At 37.7% G+C, this 23,011-nt stretch overlaps 1 protein-coding gene across 1 annotated transcript in view; it reads left to right on the top strand.

Annotated features, from left to right (window-relative positions):
• The window catches only part of LOC123559571 (60S ribosomal protein L23), a 36,325-nt gene extending 13,560 nt beyond the window's left edge, over nucleotides 1–22,765 (top strand). Inside the window, exons 3-5 of the mRNA XM_045351504.2 lie at nucleotides 3,512–3,640; nucleotides 20,406–20,519; nucleotides 22,651–22,765. Coding sequence (XP_045207439.2) covers nucleotides 3,512–3,640; nucleotides 20,406–20,519; nucleotides 22,651–22,733 — 326 coding nt within the window. The 3' untranslated portion in view covers nucleotides 22,734–22,765. The remainder of the gene's footprint in view (nucleotides 1–3,511; nucleotides 3,641–20,405; nucleotides 20,520–22,650) is intronic.
• The last annotated feature ends 246 nt before the right edge of the window (nucleotides 22,766–23,011 follow it).

The raw sequence follows: 23,011 nt of genomic DNA, 5'->3' as shown, positions 1-23,011 counted from the left end.
CTTCCCGCTCAAATTGATAGATTTTTTTCCAAAATGTAGTTTATTTTTGGGCATGAGATCCACGGTATCGAACATGAAAATACGTGACAAACAAAACATTGGCAATTTTCAAGAGAAATATGGACTTCAGTCAGTTTAAATATGTTCCATTATGCATTATGTTTCAAAAAAAAAAAAACGCTGCATACCTGTGTCAAAGAACAGAAAATGATAAAACGTGTATTTTCCTTCTCTTCTTATACCCCCTCAAACAAAGTTCAAAGGGGTATGTAGGAGTGAGTTTGTCGGTACATTGGTTTTCACAGTTTCTGGACAATAACTCAAGAAATGCTTGACAGATTTAAATAAATGTTTGTCATGACCAGCAAATGATAGGAAGGTTGGTCATAACCAGCAGATGACACCGATTGATTTTTAGGTCAGAGGTCAAGGTCACAGTGACCCTGAACAGTTTAAACGTTTCCAAACGATAACTTGTTGAGAATGCTTAGGCCTAAGCTCACAAAACTTGATAGGGAGGTTGATCATGACCAGCAGATGATCCCTATTGATTTTGTGGCGCGAATTTTAACATTGGCTTACTTTTGTGGCAAGGCCATATTGTGGGGGTATAATTCGTCACTCCTCTTGACAGCTCTGGCAGTCTAGTATTCGCGTTTTCGGAAAATTTCACTGAGTCCCTGGGACTCGGTACTCCCAAAAATGTTGAGTCCCAGCCAAATAATAACACCTTATTTAACTTCGTTCTGATGAACACAACACAGGTATAAAGAAATTACAAAGTTTCATCAAATATGATTCAGTGGTTTGACTAGTTAACAGTAACTTTAAAAACCGCTCAATGTTCGTTGTCCGTCGTGTGTCCATCAACATTTTCTAAAAAATCTTCTTGAAAACCACTCTGCAGAATTACACCAAATTTCACAGGAATGATCCTTTGGTGGCCACCTTTGAACAATTTCCACAGGAATGATCCTTTGGTGGCCCCCTTTCAAAATTGTTCAAAGAATTGAATTCCATATAGAACTCTGGTTGCCATGGCAACCAAAAGGAAAAACTTTAAAAATATTCTCGTACAAAACCACAGGGCCTAGGACTTTAACATCTAGTGTGTAACATCATCTAGACTAGTGGTCCTCTACCAAGACTGTTCAAATTATCCCCCTAGGGTTAAATATGGCCCCGCCCCGGGGATCACATGGTTTATGTAGACTTACATAGGGAAAACTTTGAAAATCTTCTTGTCCAAAACCGCAGGGCCTAGGGCTTTGATGTTTGGTGTGTAGCATCAGCTATTGGTCCTTTACCATGTTTGTTCAGTTTATCCCTCTAGGGTCAAATATTGCCCCACCACGAGGGTCACTTGGTTTATAGACTTATATAGGGAAAACTTTGAAAATCTTCTTGTACAAAACCTCACGGTGTAAAGATTTGATATTTGGTATGTAGCATCATCTAGTGGACCAAGATTGTTCAAATTATCCCCCTAGGGTCAAATATGGCCCCGCCCTGGGGGTCCCAAGTTTTACATACAGTCTAACCTGTCTTAAGCAGCCAGCCAAGGGAAGCAGACAATTTGGCCGCTAAAGCCAGGTGACCGCTGACCGGAGGTGCAGCCAGTATATGTATTTTTCAGACTTCTGACCAGTCTATAGCCTTTCGGCCCGTTTCTTTATGGGTTTTCCATTATTATTTTACCAGGATACTATGACGTGGATTTGCCTTCGCAATACGAATGGTCTTCTTAGCAATCTAAAACTCCGGCGTGTTTTTTTTTACTACAAAAATTGTTACAGACAATTTTCCAACTTCAAAACAAGTTTGTTTACAATTTTCGCCATTTTGGTAAGGGAAGCTACTCTCGGCGCTTATTGTCTACGCTAAATCTAAGATTGCCGTTACATTCCGTAAAAGATAGAGTGGTTTATATTTCTTTCAAACCTAATTAATTTCGTATAAATTTAATAGTATTTTGATGACAGAAGTATAAAAAAAATCACAAATATTATGCTACTAATTAGTTATCGAGTATTATCGTTAACCGAGGTCAAACTGTGAACAACAAAATTGACATGAGGTGACACGCTAATTACCGATAATTACTGGCCATTTGATCATAACAAAAGGGGATTACACCTTTGGTTATCGGTTTTAATTGAGAAGCTCATGTCATTGTGTCTTCTTGTGGTGAAGTCCCGCGAAACTTAGCAACCACGTGCTTCTCAAAATCGGGTATCTTCGGCGATTATTGCCTAAAAATAATTGGTTTTGGAAGAAAAATGGCCGCTGAAAGGGGTCAAATACGGCGGTCGGGAGGCAATTTCGGTGGCCGGTGGCCGCTGAATAAAGTGATAAAATAGAGAAAAATCCGTCGGGGGCGTCATAAAATGGCCGCTGAACGGAGGTGACCGCTGATCGGAGGTGACCGTTAGTACAGGTTAGACTGTAGACATATATTGAAAAAAAAGTTCAAAAATCTTTTCTGAAACTACAAGTCTTAGGCCTTTGTTATTTGGTTTGTAGCTTTGTCTTATGGCCCTCAACCAAAATTGTTCTAAATGTACCCTTGGGGTGAAAAAAGGCCCTGCCCCAGGGGTCCGAAGTATTATATAAACATATATATATATAGGAAAAAAACTTTAAAAATCTTCTTGTCTAAAACCACATGACCTAGGCTTTTGATGGTTGGTATGATGCATTGCCTAGTAGTCCTCTATCAAAATTGTTCAAATTATGCCCCTGGTGTTAAAAGAGGTCCCACACCGAGGTCACTTAGTTATTATGAGTTATATAGGAAAAAATACTTAAAAAATTATCTGATCCTATTTGCAAGACTGTTTGATTATAATTTCCTGATGACCCCAAGTAATATGCTGTGACTTGACCTGCTGACCTTCTTTCTTGTTTTTTAAGCTACAGCCTTTAAATTTGGATGACATTCACAGTTTTATGCACCGGTCGTAAAACTGAATTTCATTGACCATGAATGTGACCTACTGACTTTCTTAATATTTTAGCATCATTTTGACATTTGAAACATGTAGCTCATATTACTCAGGTGTGCAATCCAGGGTCATCATGACCCTCTTTTTCACTGATTTATTGCCCTTTGATAATGTTTGTGGGCATAATATCTCAGCCAAGTTCGATAATCAGCCAAATTGCCCCAGGCACTCTTGGATTATGGCCCTTGAATTACTCGAAATCTGCAAATTTAGCCTTGTCCGCTCTCTGAAAAAGTTTTCAACTGATCTTCACCAAACTTGCTGACAATGTTTGTGGACCAAGTTCGATAACCAGTCAAATCGCCCCAGGCTCTCTTGCATTATGACCCCTTGAATTAGGCCAGTTTTGATGATAGGCAGATTTTGTGACAGTCTGCCACTCTTGTTTACCAAGGATGAATCTTTCCACCAAAAAATAACCAAACTAAAAAGTTTACTGATAATTACATATATTCAAATCAAAATGTGAAAGAACATGTTACATAGCTACATTTGTTTGTTTGCAGGTGCCAAGAATCTGTACGTTATTGCTGTGCAGGGTATTAAGGGTCGTCTTAACAGAATGCCAGCAGCAGGTGTTGGAGACATGATTGTCGCTACAGTCAAAAAGGGCAAACCAGAACTTAGAAAAAAGGGTGAGTTGATAGAGTTCAAATATACATCATGTGTATGTGTACTGCACTTAGATTAATAGGCTTAAAAAACTGGATGACAGTTGTGCTCCTACTGAAAAATTTACTTCCTGTTTCCAGTTGTGCTTTTCCATAGCTCCAAAAACTGGCGTTTAATATAAAAAATGATTCTTACAATTTAATGTGGGTCTGTAGAATTTACACAATGTAAGACACAATATGAGCTTGATGAAGAGAATTGTTGAGGAAATGATGGCCAGGGCTCAACCTTAATTATGTCTCCCACACCAGTGTGTGGTGGGAGACGTATTGATTTACTCATTCCTGTCTGTCTCTGTGTGTGTCCATCTGTCACAAATCTTGTCTGCACTCTAAATCGAACATTTCTCATCCGATCTTCACCAAACTTGAACAAAATGTGTTTGCCAATAAGTCCTCGGCCAAGTTCGATAACTAGCCAAAGCGGCCCAGGCCCACTGGCACCAGATCAGAAAGAAAATGCCTCCGTACGTGTTATACCCTACCCCTAGGTATTCTATAAGAACCATGGTCATGAACGGGAAAATATACTAACCAATTTCAATCGCGCATTTCATACCTAAAACGCGCAGTGCGGTGAATGTATACTATTGATATTGAACAATTGGTAATTCATCTTTTTAGCCCACCATCATCAGATGGTGGGCTATTAAAATCACTCTGTGTCAGTGGTCCGTCCGTCTGTCATTCCGTCCGTCCGTTAACAATTTCTCGTTATCGCATCTCCTCAGAAACTACTGGAGGGATTTTGACCAAACTTTGTCAGAATGATGTATTGGTACCCTAGTTGTGTCCCCCTGAAAATCAGACTGGTTCAACAATTTATGAGTGAGTTATGGCCCTTTGTTTATTTCTATAATTTATATAGATTTATATAGGGAAAAACTTTGAAAACCTTCTTGTCCATAACCACAGAGCCTAGGGCTTTGATATTTGGTATGAAGCATCATCTAGTGGTCCTCTACCAAGATGATTCAAATTATTTCTCTGGGGTCAAATATGGCCCCGCCCTGGGGGTCACATGGTTTATATAGACTTATATAGGGAAAAACTTTGAATAACCTCTTGTCCAAAACCACAGGGCCTAGGGCTTTGATATTTTGTATGTGACATCATCTAGTGGTCTTCAACTAAGATTGTTCAAATTATACCCCTAGGGTCAAATATGGCCCCGCCCTGGGAGTCATATGGTTTACATAGACTTATATAAGGAAAAACTTTGAAAATCTTCTTGTCCAAACCACAAAGCCTAGGGCTTTGATACTTGTAATGTAGCATCATCTGGTGTTTCTCTACCAAGTTTGGCAAATTATCCTCCTAGGGTTAAATATGGCCCCGCCCCGGGGGTCACATGGTTCATATAGACTTATATAGGGAAAAGCTTTTAAAATGTTCTTGTCAGTAACTACACCTGTGTAAAGTCAAGTTTGGACCACATGTATATTTTTGAGTTCAAGATGAACCTTGACATGAGTTGACCTTGATTTTGACCTAGTGACCTACTTTCACATTTCTGTAGCTACAGCCTTCAAATTTGGACCACATGCATAATTTTGTGCACTGGAAAAAACTTTGACCTTTATTTTGACCTAGTGACCTACTTTCACATTTTTGAAGGTACAGGCATCAAATTTGGACCATATGCATAGTTTAGTGTTTCAAAATGAAATTTGACATTGATTTTGACCTAGTGACCTACTTTCACATTTCTCAAGCTACAGCCTTCAAATTTGGACTACGTGCATAGTTTTGTGTACCGAAAAAAACTTTGACCTTGACATTGACCTAGTGACCTACTTTCACATTTTTGAAGGTACAGGCTTCAAATTTGGACCACATGCATAGTTTTGTATTCTGAAATAAAATTTGACCTTGATTTTGACCTAGTGACCTACTTTTACATTTCTCAAGCTGCAGCCTTCAAATTTGGACCACTTGCATAGTTTTTTGTACTGAAATGACCTTTGACCTTTACATTGACCTAGTGACCAACTTTCACATTTTTAAGGTACAGGCTTCAAATTTGGACCACATGCATAGTTTTGTGTTCCGAAATAAAATTTGACCTTGATTTTGACCTAGTGACCTACTTTTACATTTCTCAAGCTACAGGCTTCAAATTTGGACCACATGCATAGTTTTGTATTCCGAAATAAAATTTGACCTTGATTTTGACCTAATGACCTACTTTTACATTTCTCAAGCTACAGCCTTCAAATTTGAACCACATGCATAGTTTTGTGTTCCGAAATAAAATTTGACCTTGATTTTGACCTAGTGACCTACTTTTACATTTCTCAAGCTACAGGCTTCAAATTTGGACCACATGCATAGTTTTGTATTCCGAAATAAAATTTGACCTTGATTTTGACCTAGTGACCTACTTTTACATTTCTCAAGCTACAGCCTTCAAATTTGAACCACATGCATAGTTTTGTGTACCGAAACAAACTTTGACCTTTACATTGACCTAGTGACCTACTTTCACATTTTTGAAGGTACAGGCTTCAAATTTGGACCACATGCATAGTTTTGTATTCTGAAGTAAAATTTGGCCATAATTTTGACCTAGTGACCTACTTTTAGATTTCTCAAGCAACAGCCTTCAAATTTGGACCACTTGCATAGTTTTGTGTACCGAAATGAACTTTGACCTTAAGATTGACCTAGTGACCTACTTTCACATTTCTGTAGCTGCAGGCTTCAAATTTAGACCACATGCATAGTTTTGTGTACCGAAAAAAACTTTGACCTTGACATTGACCTAGTGACCTACTTTCACATTTTTGAAGGTACAGGCTTCAAATTTGGACCACATGCATAGATTTGTGTTGTGTACGGAAATGAAATTTGACCTTGAGCTAGTCAATAAGTCTTGAAATTTGGAACACTCAAAAATGGCACATTGGTGGGCGCCAAGATCACTCTGTGATCTCTTGTATTGTGTACCGATCACATTTCTTCAATATATCTTATCTTAGAGAAACAACGCGTAGTTTATAGTTTTTTCAACGTTACACAAAAAACTTGGTTGAACTTCTCTAGTGAAGTTTTGGTCTAGATTACAAAACCATTCTGATTGGCTGATGTGAAAATGTATGTCAGTCATCGTTTAACTACACATGTGCGCTAAAATGTGTATATGCTGCATAAATATGCAATATGAATTAAATAAACAGTATAGATGTATACCAATCTGTGACTTCAAATTCAAAATCATATCTAAGATCAATTTCATTCATCATTTCGAGAATTATTATAAAACTGTGAATATTTTGTATTCTGATTTTGTTTGTTTACATTTCGCCTAACATGTGCACATTGCTGTGACCTCTAGTTTTTTCTGTAACGTTGACGAAAGCATAAAATATGTGGAGTATCTCTGCAATATGAAATATTGAGACAATATGACTGGTGCACGATGGAAGATAAATTACCAATTGTTCAATATGCTGGGTACCCATTCACCGCACTGTGCGTTTTAGGTGAAAAATGTACGATTGAAATGGGTTTTCCCGTTCATGACCATGGTTCTTATAATATACCTAGGGATAGGGTATAACACGTACGAAGGCCTTTTCTTTCTGCTCTGGTGCCAGTGCCCAGGCCCTTTTGAATTATGGCCCATGAATTACTGGTCCAAACCACTCGTCCAAGTCCACTGAGTCTATAGGGCTTTTCATCCTTATATAACAGAGGCCGATATTCGGCCACTTCCCAATCCAAAAAGATTGTATTTTTTCCCAACTGTGGCAGAGAAACTTCCCAAAATGCGAGGTAACATTTCCCAAAATCACACCAACAAATGGTGCGATCTTGTTTACATTTTAGTATTACCGGAGGAAGCGTTGGTGGGGTATCGATTTTTTGCCTTACTATAGCGCACTGTACTGTGTGTTATGCATTACCAGTCTAATCCGTTATGTTCTGCGTCCCGTATTTTAGACTTTAGTTTGTGCTTCAGGGGAGATAAATTAATTTGTCTTTCTGTGTTTACTTCCGGTTGATTATTTTCCCGACAAAATGTCACATAACGGGAAATATTACAGCAAATCTTATCAAAAGTGTAGCGGTATCAAAAGAAATAAGAGGTCATTGTTCGACTGTGGGGTAAAAAAGCGTTAATTCGAGAGTACCTGAATATTACCACCGAAGAAACAGCCTGTGATTAGATTTGTGAAACTTTGTCAAAAGTTAATGTGGTTCTTGTCTGGTCCATAACTGCTATTTATCAAGGGATTTGAAAATAACTTGACAAAAATGTTATCCATATTGATTATTAAGGTGTGTCACGCTGATGACCTGGTTCTCTCAGATCAAGGTCACAAAATAATTCATACCTAAACTATTCTGGTATATTGTGTGCACACAAATTTGAGCATTCTTGGGCATGCTTTGGGGGACGTTTGTCACCAATAGTGACAGCTTTTGTTCCTTCTATATTTAGGGCCGTTATGAAGGTCCCTTCTCCTCAGAAAATTTCTTTGAAATAATGCAGTTTTCCCCAAAAATTGACTTTACATTAGGTTTTTAGCTCGACTATACTAAGTATAAGGAGAGCTATTCTACTCGACCCGGCGTCAGCGTCTTTCCGCGTCCCCACCTTGGTTAAAGTTTTTTTACACTTTCTGTTTTGATTCAAACTTGAAATAGTTATTCCTCATCATCACCCAATCTGACTTGATCTTCTAAACGAAGATCTGAGAACGACCCATTCACATTCGTCTTCTGTATATTTTGGATTTCCAAGATTGCTACTTTTATTTTCGCAAATCTATTTTTAGCTCGACTATTCATAGAATAGTAGAGCTATTGGACTCGCCCATGCGTCGGCGTCCGCGTCCCGATTTGGTTAAGTTTTTGTATGTAAGCTGGTATCTCAGCAACCACTTGTGGGAATGGATTGAAACTTCACACACTTATTTACTGTGATAAACTGACTTACAATGCACAGGTTCCATAACTCTATTTTGCTTTTTTACAAAATTATGCCCCTTTTTTGACTTAGAAATTTTTGGTTAAGGTTTTGTATGTAAGCTGGTATCTCAGTAACCACTTGTGGGAATGGATTGAAACTTCACACACTTATTTACTGTGATTAACTGACTTACATTGCACAGGTTCCATAACTCTATTTTGCTTTTTTACAAAATTATGCCCATTTTTCGACTTAGAATTTTTTGGTTAAGGTTTTGTATGTAAGCTGGTATCTCAGTATTCACTAATTGGAATGGATTGAAACTTCACACACTTGTTCACTGTCATGATCTGACATGCACAAAGCAGGTCCCATAACTTTATTTTGCTTTTTTACAAAATTATGCCCCTTTTTCAACATAGAAATTTTTGTTAAGTTTTTGTATGTAAGCTGGTATCTCAGTATCCATTAATGGGAAAGGATTGAAACTTCACACGCTTGTTCACTGTCATGATATGACATGCAGTGCAAAGGGTCAATAACTCAACTTTGCATTTTACAAAATTATGCCTGTTTTTAAACTTAGAAGTTTTGGGTTAAATTCTTATATGTAAGCTGGTATCTCAGTACCCACTAATGGGAATGGATTGAAACTTCACACACTTGTCCACTGTCATGAGTTGATAAGCACTATGCAGGTTCCATAACCTTATTTTGCTTTTTTTAAATTATGCCCCTTTTTTGACTCGTATTCAATCAATCGACAAGGCTGTTGAATAGTCGAGCGTTGCTGTCCTCCGACAGCTCTTGTTGTTTGAACCAATCAGACAACTTGTTCGAAAGTTAAAGAGTAAGAAAAATTTGCAGTTAATCCAGGGCTCGAACCCGCGACCTCTCGCTTACAGAGCAAGTGCACTACTGACTGAGCTAAACGGCTATCTGACATTTTCTACATAAAAATTGTTAATATCAAATACCAAGCCATTTTAAAGCTTGCAGAATGTTGTAAGTTAACTTTTGATTGGCTAGCGGAAGGGTTTTCAGAACGAGGCCATCAATAGGTCGTTGTCAGATCCTATGCGTAGCGTAATGGGAGATGTACTTAATTCAGATTGCATCATCACCCACATCATCTGACATAAGGGCCATAATTCTGGCACCAATATTTCATGATTTATATTCCCTTTTCACTTAGCTTTTTAAGGTTAATGAATTGATGCACTTTCACTCTATCTCTTTTATTAGCCCACCATCATCAGATGGTGGGCTATTCAAATCACTCTGCGTCCGTGGTCCGACGTCCTTCCGTCCGTGGTCCGACGTCCTTCCATTAACAATTTCTCGTTATCGCATCTCCTCAGAAAGTACCAGGGGCATTTTGACCAAACTTTATCAGAATGATGTATTGGTACTCTAGTTGTGTCCCCCTGAAAATCAGACTGGTTCAACAATTTTTTAGCCCACCATCATCAGATGGTGGGCTATTAAAATCACTCTGTGTCCGTGGTCCGTCCGTCCGTCATTCCGTCCGTCCGTCCGTCCGTTAACAATTTCTCGTTATCGCATCTCCTCAGAAACTACTGGGGGGATTTTGACCAAACTTTGTCAGAATGATGTATTGGTACCCTAGTTGTGTCCCCCTGAAAATCAGACTGGTTCAACAATTTGTGAGTGAGTTATGGCCCTTTGTTTATTTCTATATTTTATATAGGGAAAAGCTTTGAAAACCTTCTTGTACAAAACCACAGAGCCTAGGGCTTTGATATTTGGTTTGAAGCATCATCTAGTGGTCCTCTACCAAGATGATTCAAATTATTTCTCTAGGGTCAAATATGGCCCCGCCCTAGGGGTCACATGGTTTATTTAGACTTATATAGGGAAAAACTTTGAATAACCTCTTGTCCAAAACCAAAGGGGCTAGGGCTTTGATATTTTGTATGTGACATCATCTAGTGGTCTTCAACTAAGATTGTTCAAATTATACCCCTAGGGTCAAATATGGCCCCGCCCTGGGGGTCATATGTGGTTTACATAGACATATAAGGAAAAACTTTGAAAATCTTCTTGTCCAAACCACAAAGCCTAGGGCTTTGATACTTGTAATGTAGCATCATCTAGTGGTTCTCTACCAAGTTAGTTCAAATTATCCCCCTAGGGTCAAAAATGGCCACGCCCTGGTAGTCACATGGTTCATATAGACTTATATAGGGAAAAGCTTTTAAAATGTTCTTGTCAATAACTACAACATTCAAATTTGGACCACATGTATAGTTTTGAGTGGCAAGATGAACCTCGACATGAGTTGACCTTGATTTTGACCTGGTGACCTACTTTCACATTTCTGTAGCTACAGCCTTCAAATTTGGACCACGTGTATATTTTTGAGTGGCAAGATGAACCTTGACATGAGTTGACCTTGATTTTGACCTAGTGACCTACTTTCACATTTCTGTAGCTACAGCCTTCAAATTTGGACCACATGCATAGTTTTGTGTACTGGAAAAAACTTTGACCTTGATTTTGACTTAGTGACCTACTTTCACATTTTTGAAGGTACAGGCGTCAAATTTGGACCATATGCATAGTTCCATGTTTCAAAATGAAATTTGACATTGATTTTGACCTAGTGACCTACTTTCACATTTCTCAAGCTACAGCCTTCAAATTTGGACCACATGCATAGTTTTATGTACCGAAAAAAACTTTGACCTTGACATTGACCTAGTGACCTACTTTCACATTTTTGAAGGTACAGGCTTCAAATTTAGACCACATGCATAGTTTTGTATTCCAAAATAAAATTTGACCTTGATTTTGACCTAGTGACCTACTTTTACATTTCTCAAGCTACAGCCTTCAAATTTGGACCACATGCATAGTTTTGTGTACTGAAATGAACTTTGACCTTTACATTGACCTAGTGACCTATTTTCACATTTTTGAAGGTACAGGCTTCAAGTTTGGACCACATGCATAGTTTTGTATTCCGAAATAGAATTTGATCTTGATTTTGACCTAGTGACCTACTTTTACATTTCTCAAGCTACAGCCTTCAGATTTGGACCACTTGCATAGTTTTGTGTACCGAAATGAACTTTGACCTTAAGATTGACCTAGTGACCTACTTTCACATTTCTGTAGCTACAGGCTTCAAATTTAGACCACATGCATAGGATTGTGTACCGAAACAAACTTTGACCTTGACATTGACCTAGTGACCTACTTTCACATTTCTCAAGCTACAGCTTTCGAATTTGGACCACATGCACAGTTGTGTATGGAAATGAAATTTGACCTTGAGCTAGTCAGTAAGTCTTGAAATTTGGAACACTCAAAAATGGCACATTGGTGGGCGCCAAGATCACTCTGTGATCTCTTGTTAGTGAGTTATGGCCCTTTGTTTATTTCTATAATTTACATAGATTTATATAGGGAAAAACTTTGAAAATCTTCTTGTCCAAAACCACAGAGCCTAGGGCTTTGATATTTGGTATGAAGCATCAACTAGTGGTCCTCTACCAAGATGATTCAAATTATCGGGGGTCACATGGTTTATATAGACTTATATAGGGAAAAACTTTGAAAAACCTCTTGTTCAAAACCATAGGGCCTAGGGCTTTGATATTTTGTATGTGACATCATCATTTCGAATTATCCCCCTAGGGTCAAATATGGCCCCGCCCCGGGGGTCACATGGTTTACATAGACTTATATAGGGAAAAACTTTGAATATCTTCTTGCCCAAACCACAAAACCTAGGGCTTTGATATTTGTTATGTAGCATCATCTAGTGGTTCTCTACCAAGTTTGGTCAAATTATCCCCCTAGGGTCAAATATGGCCCCGCCCTGGGGGTCACATGGTTCATTTTAGACTTATATAGGAAAAGCTTTTAAAATCTTCTTGTCAGTAACCTACAATATTCAATTGGACCACATGTATGGTTTTGGGTGCAAGATGAACCTTGACATGAGTTGACCTTGGTATTGACCTAGTGACCTACTTTCACATTTCTGTAGCTACAGCCTTCAAATTTGGACCATGTGCATAGTTTTGAGCACTGAAAAAACTTTGACCTTGACATTGACCTAGTGACTACTTTCACATTTTTTAAGGTACAGGCTTCAAATTTGGACCACGTGCATAGTTTTGTGTTCCGAAATGAAATTTGACCTTGATTTTGACCTAGTGACCTACTTTCACATTTCTCAAGCTACAGCCTTCAAATTTGAACCACATGCTTAGTTTTGTGTACCGAAACAAACTTTGACCTTTACATTGATCTAGTGACCTACTTTCACATGTTTGAAGGTACAGACTTCAAATTTGGACCACATACATAGTTCTGTGCTCCGAAAAAAATTTGACATTGATTTTGACCTAGTGACCTACTTTCACATTTCTCGAGCTACAGCCTTCAAATTTGGACTACTTGCTTAATTTTGTGTACCGAAATGAACTTTGATCTTAAGATTGACCTAGTGACCTACTTTCACATTTCTGTAGCTACAGGCTTCAAATTTAGACCACATGCATAGGATTGTGTACCGAAACAAACTTTGACATTGACCTAGTGACCTACTTTCACATTTCTCAAGCTACAGCCTTCAAATTTGGACCACTTGCATAGTTTTTTGTACCAAAATAAACTGTGACCTTAAGATTGACCTAGTGACCTACTTTCAAATTTCTCAAACTACAGCCTTCAAACTTGATGCACATGCATAGTTTTGTGTACAAAGAACTTTGTCCTTGAAATTGATCGTGTGACCTACTTTCACATTTCTCAAGCTACAGCTTTTGAATTTGGACCACATGCACAGTGTTGTGTACGGAAATGAAATTTGACCTTGAGCTAGTCAGTAAGTCTTGAAATTTGGAATACTCAAAAATGGCACATTGGTGGGCGCCAAGATCACTCTGTGATCTCTTGTTACTGAATGGATTTGATTGAAACTTAAAATACTTGTTTAACATCATCACCCACATCATATGACACAAGATGCATAAATCTGGCACAAATTTTTTATGAATTAATTCCCCTTTTTACTTAGAATTTCAGGTTAAAGTTTTGATGCACTTTCACTCTATCACTGTTATTACTGAATGGATTTCATTCAAACTTAAAATAGTTGTTCAACATCATCATCAGCACCATTTGGCACAAGGTTCATAACTCTGGCACCAATTTTTCATGAATTATTCCCCCTTTTTACTAAGAATTTCAGGTTTAAATTATATGCAGACTGCGTCACCAATTTTCTATATTTGCGTCGATTCACATTTCACAAATTTAATACCCAGTCTGATACTTTGACTGATTAACATTTTGTAACAGTTGTTATCACTACTCGCTACTAGTATCAGTAGTACCAGTCTGCTGTTTACTAGACGATGTTTATGACGTTCTCGGCAGCAAGTACAGTAGGACCCAACGGTTCAGATCACCAGTTTCTACTATAACACTGCCTGGTAAAAAATACGAAAACCTATTTTAGCACATATATAAGTAAAAAGTCAACTATCAGGTATTTTTATCCCTCCGCCAAAGGCGAAGGGGATATTAGAAATGCTCTCCGTCCGTCCGTCTGTGCGTCCGCAACAATCTTTGTCCGTAGCATAACTCCAAAAGTACTGGAGGGATTTTCTTCAAACTTCTTACACTGATAGAACACATTGGGAGGAAGTGCAGTGTGCAAGAACAATAACTCTACCTTGCCTATTTTTTGAGTTATTCCCCTTTATCATATTTTCTTTAAAAATTTTGTCCGGAGCATAACTCCAAAAGTACTGGAGGGATTTTCTTCAAACTTCATACACTGATAGAACACATTGGGAGAAAGTGCAGTGTGCAAGAACAATAACTCTGCCTTGCCTACTTTTTGAGTTATTCCCCTTTATCATATTTTCTTAAAAAAAAATTGTCCGCAGCATATCCTTTTTATGTATGGAGGGATTTTGATATATCTTGGCACAAATGTTCACCACCACGAGGTGGAGTGTCAAGCGCAAGAACCAGGTCCCTAGTTCTAAGGTCAAGGTCACACTTAGAGGTCAAAGAATACAAGAATGAAAACCTTGTCCAGAGCACAAAATCTTCATGCATAGAGGGATTTTATAACTTGGCAGAAATGTTCACCACCACAAGACAGAGTGTCATGCGCAAGATCCAGGTCCCTAGGTCTAATGTAAAGGTCTACACTGTCCGTAGACGCAATCTTGTGCGCACCATCTCTCATTATCCCCTTGACAGAATTTAATGAAACTTCACACAAGTGATCAGTACCAACAGTAGTTGTGCATGGGGCATGTTAGGTTCTTTTAGAAAAAAAATTTGCAGAGTTACGGGACTTTGTTTTTTTGTTACTATACTATAAACATAGACACAATCTTGTGCGCACCGTCTCTCCTCATCCCCTTGACACAATTTAATGAAACTTCACACAAGTGATCAGTACCAACAGTAGTTGTGCATGGGGCATGTTAGGTTCTTTTAGAAAAAAAATTTGCAGAGTTATGAGACTTGGTTTTTTTGTTACTATACTATATACATAGACACAATCTTGTGCACACCATCTCTCCTCATCCCCTTGACACAATTTAATGAAACTTCACACAAGTGATCAGTAACAACAGTAGTTGTGCATGGGGCATGTTAGGTTCTTTCAGAAAAAAAATTTGCAGAGTTTTCGGACTTTGTTTTTTTTGTTACTATACTATATACATAGACACATTCTTGTGCACACCATCTCTCCTCATCCCCTTGACACAATTTAATGAAACTTCACACAAGTGATCAGTAACACCAGTAGTTGTGCATGGGGCATGTTAGGTTCTTTCAGCGACAAAAATTGCAGAGTTGTGGGACTTTGTTTCTTGTTAACATACTATGTACATACAATCTGCATATGCCTAATCTACCAAACCCTTACACACAATTTAATGAAACTTCACACAAGTGATCAGTACCAACCGTAGTTCTGCATGGTGCATGTTACATTCTTTTAGATAAATATTCTGCATAGTTATGGGACTTTGTTTTTTGTTACTATACTGTATACATACAGTCTATATACATACAATCCACATAATTATGCAATCTTGTGTGCGTCAAATTCCAATGTACTGTGTCAGTGCATGCGGGGGGTACATTCATCACCTTTAGTGATAGCTCTAGTTATAATTGACCACAGGGAAAAAACAAGACCACTTTTCTGTGGTACAACCTGGATGTTACTTTCCAATTTTAGGCATCTCTACCTGGTAAGGAGTTTTTTTGTGGACTTAGAAAAACTTACAATGATTACTAAACAACCACAAAATTAAAATTCCATTTGCAAATACAGCTGCTAGAGTAAAGAAATTTGCTGTGACGGGCATGTATTGTGACATTCTGGTACTCTTGTTCCCTGAACAACATTAGCTTTCCATTCCTTCTTTTTACAGTAGCCATATAGAAAAACATCATACAGCTATACTGTTCATGAAAATTAATCAAATTTAGCAGTAAACCACCTCACCACTGAATAATGCTTTCTTCCACATCTTTAAAACCCCTGATGTGGACCACAACTAAACGGTTTTTAGCTCACCTGAGCAATGCTCAGGTGAGTTTTTCTGATCACTCGATGTCCGGCGTCCGTCGTCCGTCGTCTGGCGTCTGTCGTCTGTCGTCTGTCGTCCGTCGTCTGTCAACATTTAGCTTGTGTATGCGATAGAGGCTGTATTTTTCAATTAATCTTCATGAATAATGGTCACAATGATAACCTTGATGAAATCTAGGCCGAGTTCGAAAATGGGTCATCTCGGGTCAAAAACTAGGTCACTAGGTCAAATCAAAGAAAAACCTTGTGTATGCGATAGAGGCTGTATTTTTCATTTAATCTTCATGAATATTGGTCAGAATGATAACTTTGATGAAATCTAGGCCGAGTTCGAAAATGGGTCATCTCGGGTCAAAAACTAGGTCACTAGGTCAAATCAAAGAAAAACCTTGTGTATGCGATAGAGTGTGTATTTTCAATTAATCTTCATGAATATTGGTCAGAATGATAACCTTGATGAAATCTAAGCCGAGTTCGAAAATGGGGCATCTCGGGTCAAAAACTAGGTCACTAGGTCAAATCAAAGAAAAACCTTGTGTATGCGATAGAGGCTGTATTTTTCAATTCTTCTTCATGAATATTGGTCAGAATGATAACCTTGATGAAATCTAGGCCGAGTTCGAAAATGGGTCATCTCGGGTCAAAAACTAGGTCACTAGGTCAAATCAAAGAAAAACCTTGTGTATGCGATAGAGGCTGTATTTTTCATTTAATCTTCATGAATATTGGTCAGAATGATAACTTTGATGAAATCTAGGCCGTGTTCGAAAATGGGTCATCTCGGGTCAAAAACTAGGTCACTAGGTCAAATCAAAGAAAAACCTTGTGTATGCGATAGAGGGGGTATTTTTCAATTAATCTTCATGAATATTGGTCAGAATGATAACCTTGATGAAATCTAAGCCGAGTTCGAAAATGGGTCATCTGGGGTCAAAAAATAGGTCACTAGGTCAAATCAAAGAAAAACCTTGTGTATGCGATAGAGGCTGTATTTTTCAATTCTTCTTCATGAATATTGGTCAGAATGATAGCCTTGATGAAATCTAGGCCGAGTTCGAAATTGGTCATCTCGGGGCAAAAACTAGGTCACTAGGTCAAATCAAAAGAAAACCTTGTGTATGCGATAGAGGCTGTATTTTTCAAATTTTTCTTCATGAATATTGGTCAGAATGATAACCTTGATGAAATCTAGGCCAAGTTCGAAAATGGGTCATCTCGGGTCAAAAACTAGGTCACTAGGTCAAATCAAAGAAAAAAACCCTTTTGTATGCGATAGAGGCTGAATTTTTCAACTGATCTTCATGAATTTTGGTCAGAATGATTGCCTTGATAAAATCTAGGTTGATTTTGAAAATGGGTCATCTCGGGTCAAAAACTAGGTCACTAGGTCAAATCAAAGAAAAACCTTGTGTATGCGATAGAGGCGTATTTTCAGTTGATCTTCATGAATTTTGGTCAGAATGATTACTTTGATGAATCTAGGCCAAGTTCGAAAATGGGGCATCTGGGGTCAAAAACTAGGTCACTAGGTCATATCACGTAAAAACCTTGTGTATGCGATAGAGGCTGTATTTTTCAATTGATCTTCATGAATTTTGGTCAGAATGATTGCCTTGATGAAATTTAGACCAAGTTTGAAAATGGTGCATCTGAGGTCAAAAACTAGGTCACTAGGTCAGATCCAAGAAAAACCTTGTGTATGCAATAGAGCTGTATTTTTTAACTGATCTTCATGAAATTTAGCCAGAATGATTACCTTGATAAAATCTAGGCTGATTTCGAAAATGGTCATCTGGGGTCCAAAACTAGGTCACTAGGTCAAATCGAGAAAAAACATTGTGTATGCAATAGAGGATGTATTTTCAATTGATCTTCATGAAATTTGGTCAGAGTGATTGCCTTGATGAAAACTAGGTCGGTTTTGAATATGGGTTATCTGAGGTCAAAAACTAGGTCACTAGGTCAAATTAAAGAAAAATCTTGTGTATGCGATAGAGACTGTTTTTTTCAGTTGATATTTATGAAATTTGGTCAGGTTGATTGCCTTAATGTAATCTAGGTCGAATTTGAATATGGGTCATCTGAGGTCAAAAACTAGGTCACTTGGTCAAATCAAAGAAAAAACTTCTGTATGTGATAGAGGCTGTATTTTTCAGTTGATCTTCATTAATTTTGGTCACAATGATTGCCTTGATAAAATCTAGGTCGAGTTTGAACATGGGTCATCTAGAGTCAAAAACTAGGTCATATCTAAGAAAATACTTGTTTTATTGCAAGAGACCAATTTTTTGGTCCAGTCTTAATGAAAATTGGTCAGAATATTTGTTTCCATGAAATCACTAGGTCAAACATGTTTTACACTGTTATGGAGTGTTTCTTAGGTGAGCGACCTAGGGCCATCTTGGCCCTCTTGTTCAAAGCTTCTCCCAAAATGAATACTTTCAGACACTAACTTGCCAGGAACTTTAGCCTTCAGTTATAATATGCCCGGCGGGGGGATTGGCCATGTCTAACATGGCTCTTGTTATCATTTTATTCAGTGACAAATATGAGGAAACACTTCAATCTGTATAATCACTAGTATAAGTAAAACAAAGTTTTATTCAAAGTACTAAAAGTATATCTGTATGACCCCCAAAATTTGGAAATGACCCCCAGATGTGAAATATTTGGGGGTCACAATGACCCTCATTTTCAAAAGTCAAGGGAAAACACTGATGAAGTTTATACTTGAAATACATGTACCATTTACTGTTTCGATTTGAAGAGGTTAAAATGCACATAGTGTACATGTGTTTAGTTGAGTAACCAGTTACATATTTTGGTGAACCAAACCCTCGATGGCTTGAACTAGCAATAATTTTAACACATTTTGCCAGTCCTGCGGAAATTCGACTGTACACATAAAAACTACACTCATTTCTATTTTGACCTTGATAAACATTGAATATTACTTTTGATAACAAAACAGCAAACAAAAAGGTGAGGGTATATAATCAGGGATATAAATTAACACTCGCCCAGTGTGACCAGATTTGAACCTGGTCGAGTCAAATGTTCGAAGATAGTCGCCCAGCCGGCGAATGGCTTTGGATTCTCCTAATGTCAATATTCTGGGTTTTTCCGAGACTGTCTTACTAATACGCACGACGTCACTTAAATCGACCAATTAAAGTTACTGATATATACTACAACCAATCGGCATAGGCGGATCAATTACTCCGTCTCTTAAAATGGCTGCGCCCATAGAAATACAGCACTAGAAATTAGAGGTTTATTGAAGGCTGTTAAAAAGCTTAGAACGACTGGTCACGGCGACAAAAGGAAATATTATCAGGATTATGAAAAGACCTTAAGGCCAATGAGGACTTTTAATGAAAAATGGGCTGTTAACAGACCGTGGCTGCTTAGAACACCGACCGCAACATGGTTTGTACTTTTTGTACAAGTAATAATTTCGTGACGGGTTGCAAGTCCTGTAACTCGACAATGTAACAAAATACTAGAATTCAGTTGTCCATAAGCGTGCAGCCTCTATCAAAATGCCCATAAATAACCCAAATCTTCTAGTGCAGCAGAAATCATTCAAACTTTAAAGTAAGTGCATCCGCGTTTGAGAGGCTGTGTCCTATGTTTAGAACATGTCATGCACTGGTTGATTATAACTTTCCTTTTTCAATGTGAATTTGATGAGTGTTCTGTATTTATATTTAAGATTTTGATGTATTTTGGCAGGAAGCAAATTACAAGACTTATGATCAAGTATGTCGATCTAAACCACTGTTAGTATATTTTTCCGCTAATAATAGCTGGGCCCCTAACTTTTAGGCTGGGGCCCTAGAATTTGCCTGTAACGAGTCCAGATGGCTAATAGGGTCTGAGTGTTAATTTATATCCCTGATAATAAAAGGACATTATAATTAAACCTTGTTCTGAGAATATTTATTCGGCTTATGAATTTTGCCTGGTTAGATCACACTTGGCGCTTGGCACTTGGATTGCATCAAGTGATCCAATCGCGAAATTAGCTCGAGCCAAATACAGCATCCCAGATCAAGCTTCTATTAGAATATCCCTATGATATGCCATCTTAAAGAAAAATTTATTTATTGCACAAAGAAGAAAAAAGGTACTCCTGTTTAAATGAAATCTACATGTGTGAGTGTAATTAATTGTAAATCAAGATTTATTAATATCTCTCATTACAGTACTTCCTGCTGTGGTGATACGACAGAGGAAACCTATTCGGCGGAAAGATGGCTCTTTTATATACTTTGAAGACAATGCAGGGGTTATAGTAAACAATAAAGGAGAAATGAAAGGTTAGACAGTTTTCTAAAGTGATCCTAGTTGTATAAGAAAGGAGGGAATTGCTAAAGTTAAACAAAAGGAAAATTAATACTTCAGTGCAGCTACCAGAGCTTCAGATAAACTGCATACTTGTGTAAATGTATTAAACACATAGCAACATGTGTACTGGGATCTGTAAAAAAAATTTAAAGAAGCACATCATGCCACAGTGGAGCGCATCAAAGAATTGCGTCAATTTCGAGAGAGAAAAGGGGTCATCAATTTAACCAATATTGCAGTAGATATTGGTACCCACATATAGGATTAAAATGCAATATGTGTAAATCATATTTAAAAACACAGGCAGTGATTTATTAGAAGTGCTCTTGGTGAGCTATTGTGATCACGGTGTGTCCATCTTGGACCCGTCTGTCGTCAACAACATATCTCCTCAAAAACCACTGAATGGATTTTGATGAAACTTGACCTGGGTGGTTCTCTACCAAAATTGTTCAAATGGTTCTACTTGGTTGCACATAGGGCCGCCTGAGCCAAAAATAGAAAATCTTTAAACGACGTCTGCTCCTAAAGGTCTGATTTTGTAATAATTTCGCACAAATGGTCCTTGTGTAACCTTCTACCAAGATTGTTCAAATTATTACGATATATAGTGGAAACTGTAAATATTGGAAACAGAAACAGCAGGTCCAATTTAGAAAAAAAACAACAGTTTTACACAAATTTCTTGGGTGACGTTTTAGGAAGATTGTACAAATTATTCTGTTTTGTCAAAAAACTGTTGGTGCAGACCAAGCTATTTTAACATAATGTTGTGATGTCACAAACACCATAAATTACATTTACACTTGTCACTGAGCAAGTTGGGATTACATGTATATGGGGCCATTTGTTACAGAAAATAGGGGGGGAAACATCGATCAATTTTATTTTATTTTAACTAAGAATGCTTTGGCCTACAGTTGTCGAACTTCATAGGATGATTGCCTGCAGTTAATAGATGACCCTTACAATTTTTAGCTCATCTGATTTTTTGAAAAAAAAATGATGAGTTATTGTCATCACTTGAGCGGTTGTCGGCGTCAGCGTTGCCTGGTTAAGTTTTATGTTTAGGTCAGCTTTTCTCCTAAACTATCAAAGCTATTGCTTTGAAACTTGGAATACTTGTTCACCATCATAAGCTGACCCTGTATAGGAAGAAACATAACTCCATCTTGCTTTTTGCAAGATTTATGGCCCCTTTTGTACTTAGAAAATATCAGATTTCTTGGTTAAGTTTTATGTTTAGGTCAACTTTTCTCCTAAACTATCAAAGCTTTTGCTTTGAAACTTGGAATACTTGTTCACCATCATAAGCAGACCCTGTACATCAAGAAACATATCTCCATCTTGCTTTTTGCAAGAATTATTGCCCCTTTTGGACTTAGAAAATCAGTTTTCTTGGTTAAGTTTTATGTTTAGGTCAGCTTTTATCCTAAACTATCAAAGCTATTCCTTTAAAACTTGCAACACTTGTTCACCATCATAAGCTGACCCTGTACAGCAAGAAACATAACTCCATCCTGCTTTTTGCAAGATTTATGGCCCCTTTTTGACTTAGAAAATATCAGATTTCTTGGTTAAGTTTTATGTTTAAGTCAACTTTTTCTCATAAACTATCAAAGCTATTGCTTTAAAACTTGCAATTCTTGTTCACCATCATAAGCTGACCCTGTACAGCAAGCAACATAACTCCATCCTGCTTTTTGCAATAATTATTGCCCCTTTTGGACTTAGAAAAATCATTTTCTTGGTTGAATATTATGTTTAAGTCAACTTTTCTCATAAACTATTCAAAGCTATTGCTTTAAAACTTGCAACAGTTTTTCACCATCATAAGTGGACACTGTACATCAAGAAACATAACTCTATCCTGCTTTTTGCAAGAGTGATGGCCCTTTTAAGACTTAGAAAATCATGGGTAGGACAATATTTCTATTATACAAATAAAATCAGATGAGCGTCAGCACCCGCAAGGCGGTGCTCTTGTGTGAGCTTGTTGGGACTTCATAGGTCCATCAGTAGGCTATCATGCATCTGTTTGAACCGATCTGCATCAATGATTCATATTATATATTATTTAACTTTTTCATGTTTATTTTTCAGGTTCTGCAGTCACTGGTCCTGTTGCAAAAGAATGTGCAGATTTGTGGCCCCGTATTGCTTCAAATGCCAGCTCTATTTGTTGAAAATAAAAAAAATAAATGTAAAGAAAATAGAAGGCTTTGTTGTTAAAGAAACTTGAAAGCAATGAAGAACAGATGGTGGTGTAGTCTGGTATTGCAGTAGATTTGATTTGTGTCTATGTTCGATTTTTAGCACACCTGAGCACAAAGTGCTCAAAGATGAGCTTTTGTGATCACTCTGTGTCCGTCGTCCGTCCGTCGTCAACAATTTGACTGTTAACGCTCTAGAAGTCACAAGTCATTATTGGCCCAATCTTAATGAAACTTTGGCCCGCTTTTTA

The sequence above is a fragment of the Mercenaria mercenaria genome, chromosome 10 (genome assembly GCF_021730395.1).
Source record: "Mercenaria mercenaria strain notata chromosome 10, MADL_Memer_1, whole genome shotgun sequence".
NCBI classification, from domain to species: domain Eukaryota; kingdom Metazoa; phylum Mollusca; class Bivalvia; order Venerida; family Veneridae; genus Mercenaria; species Mercenaria mercenaria.
This window is presented reverse-complemented; position numbering and strand designations above follow the sequence as displayed.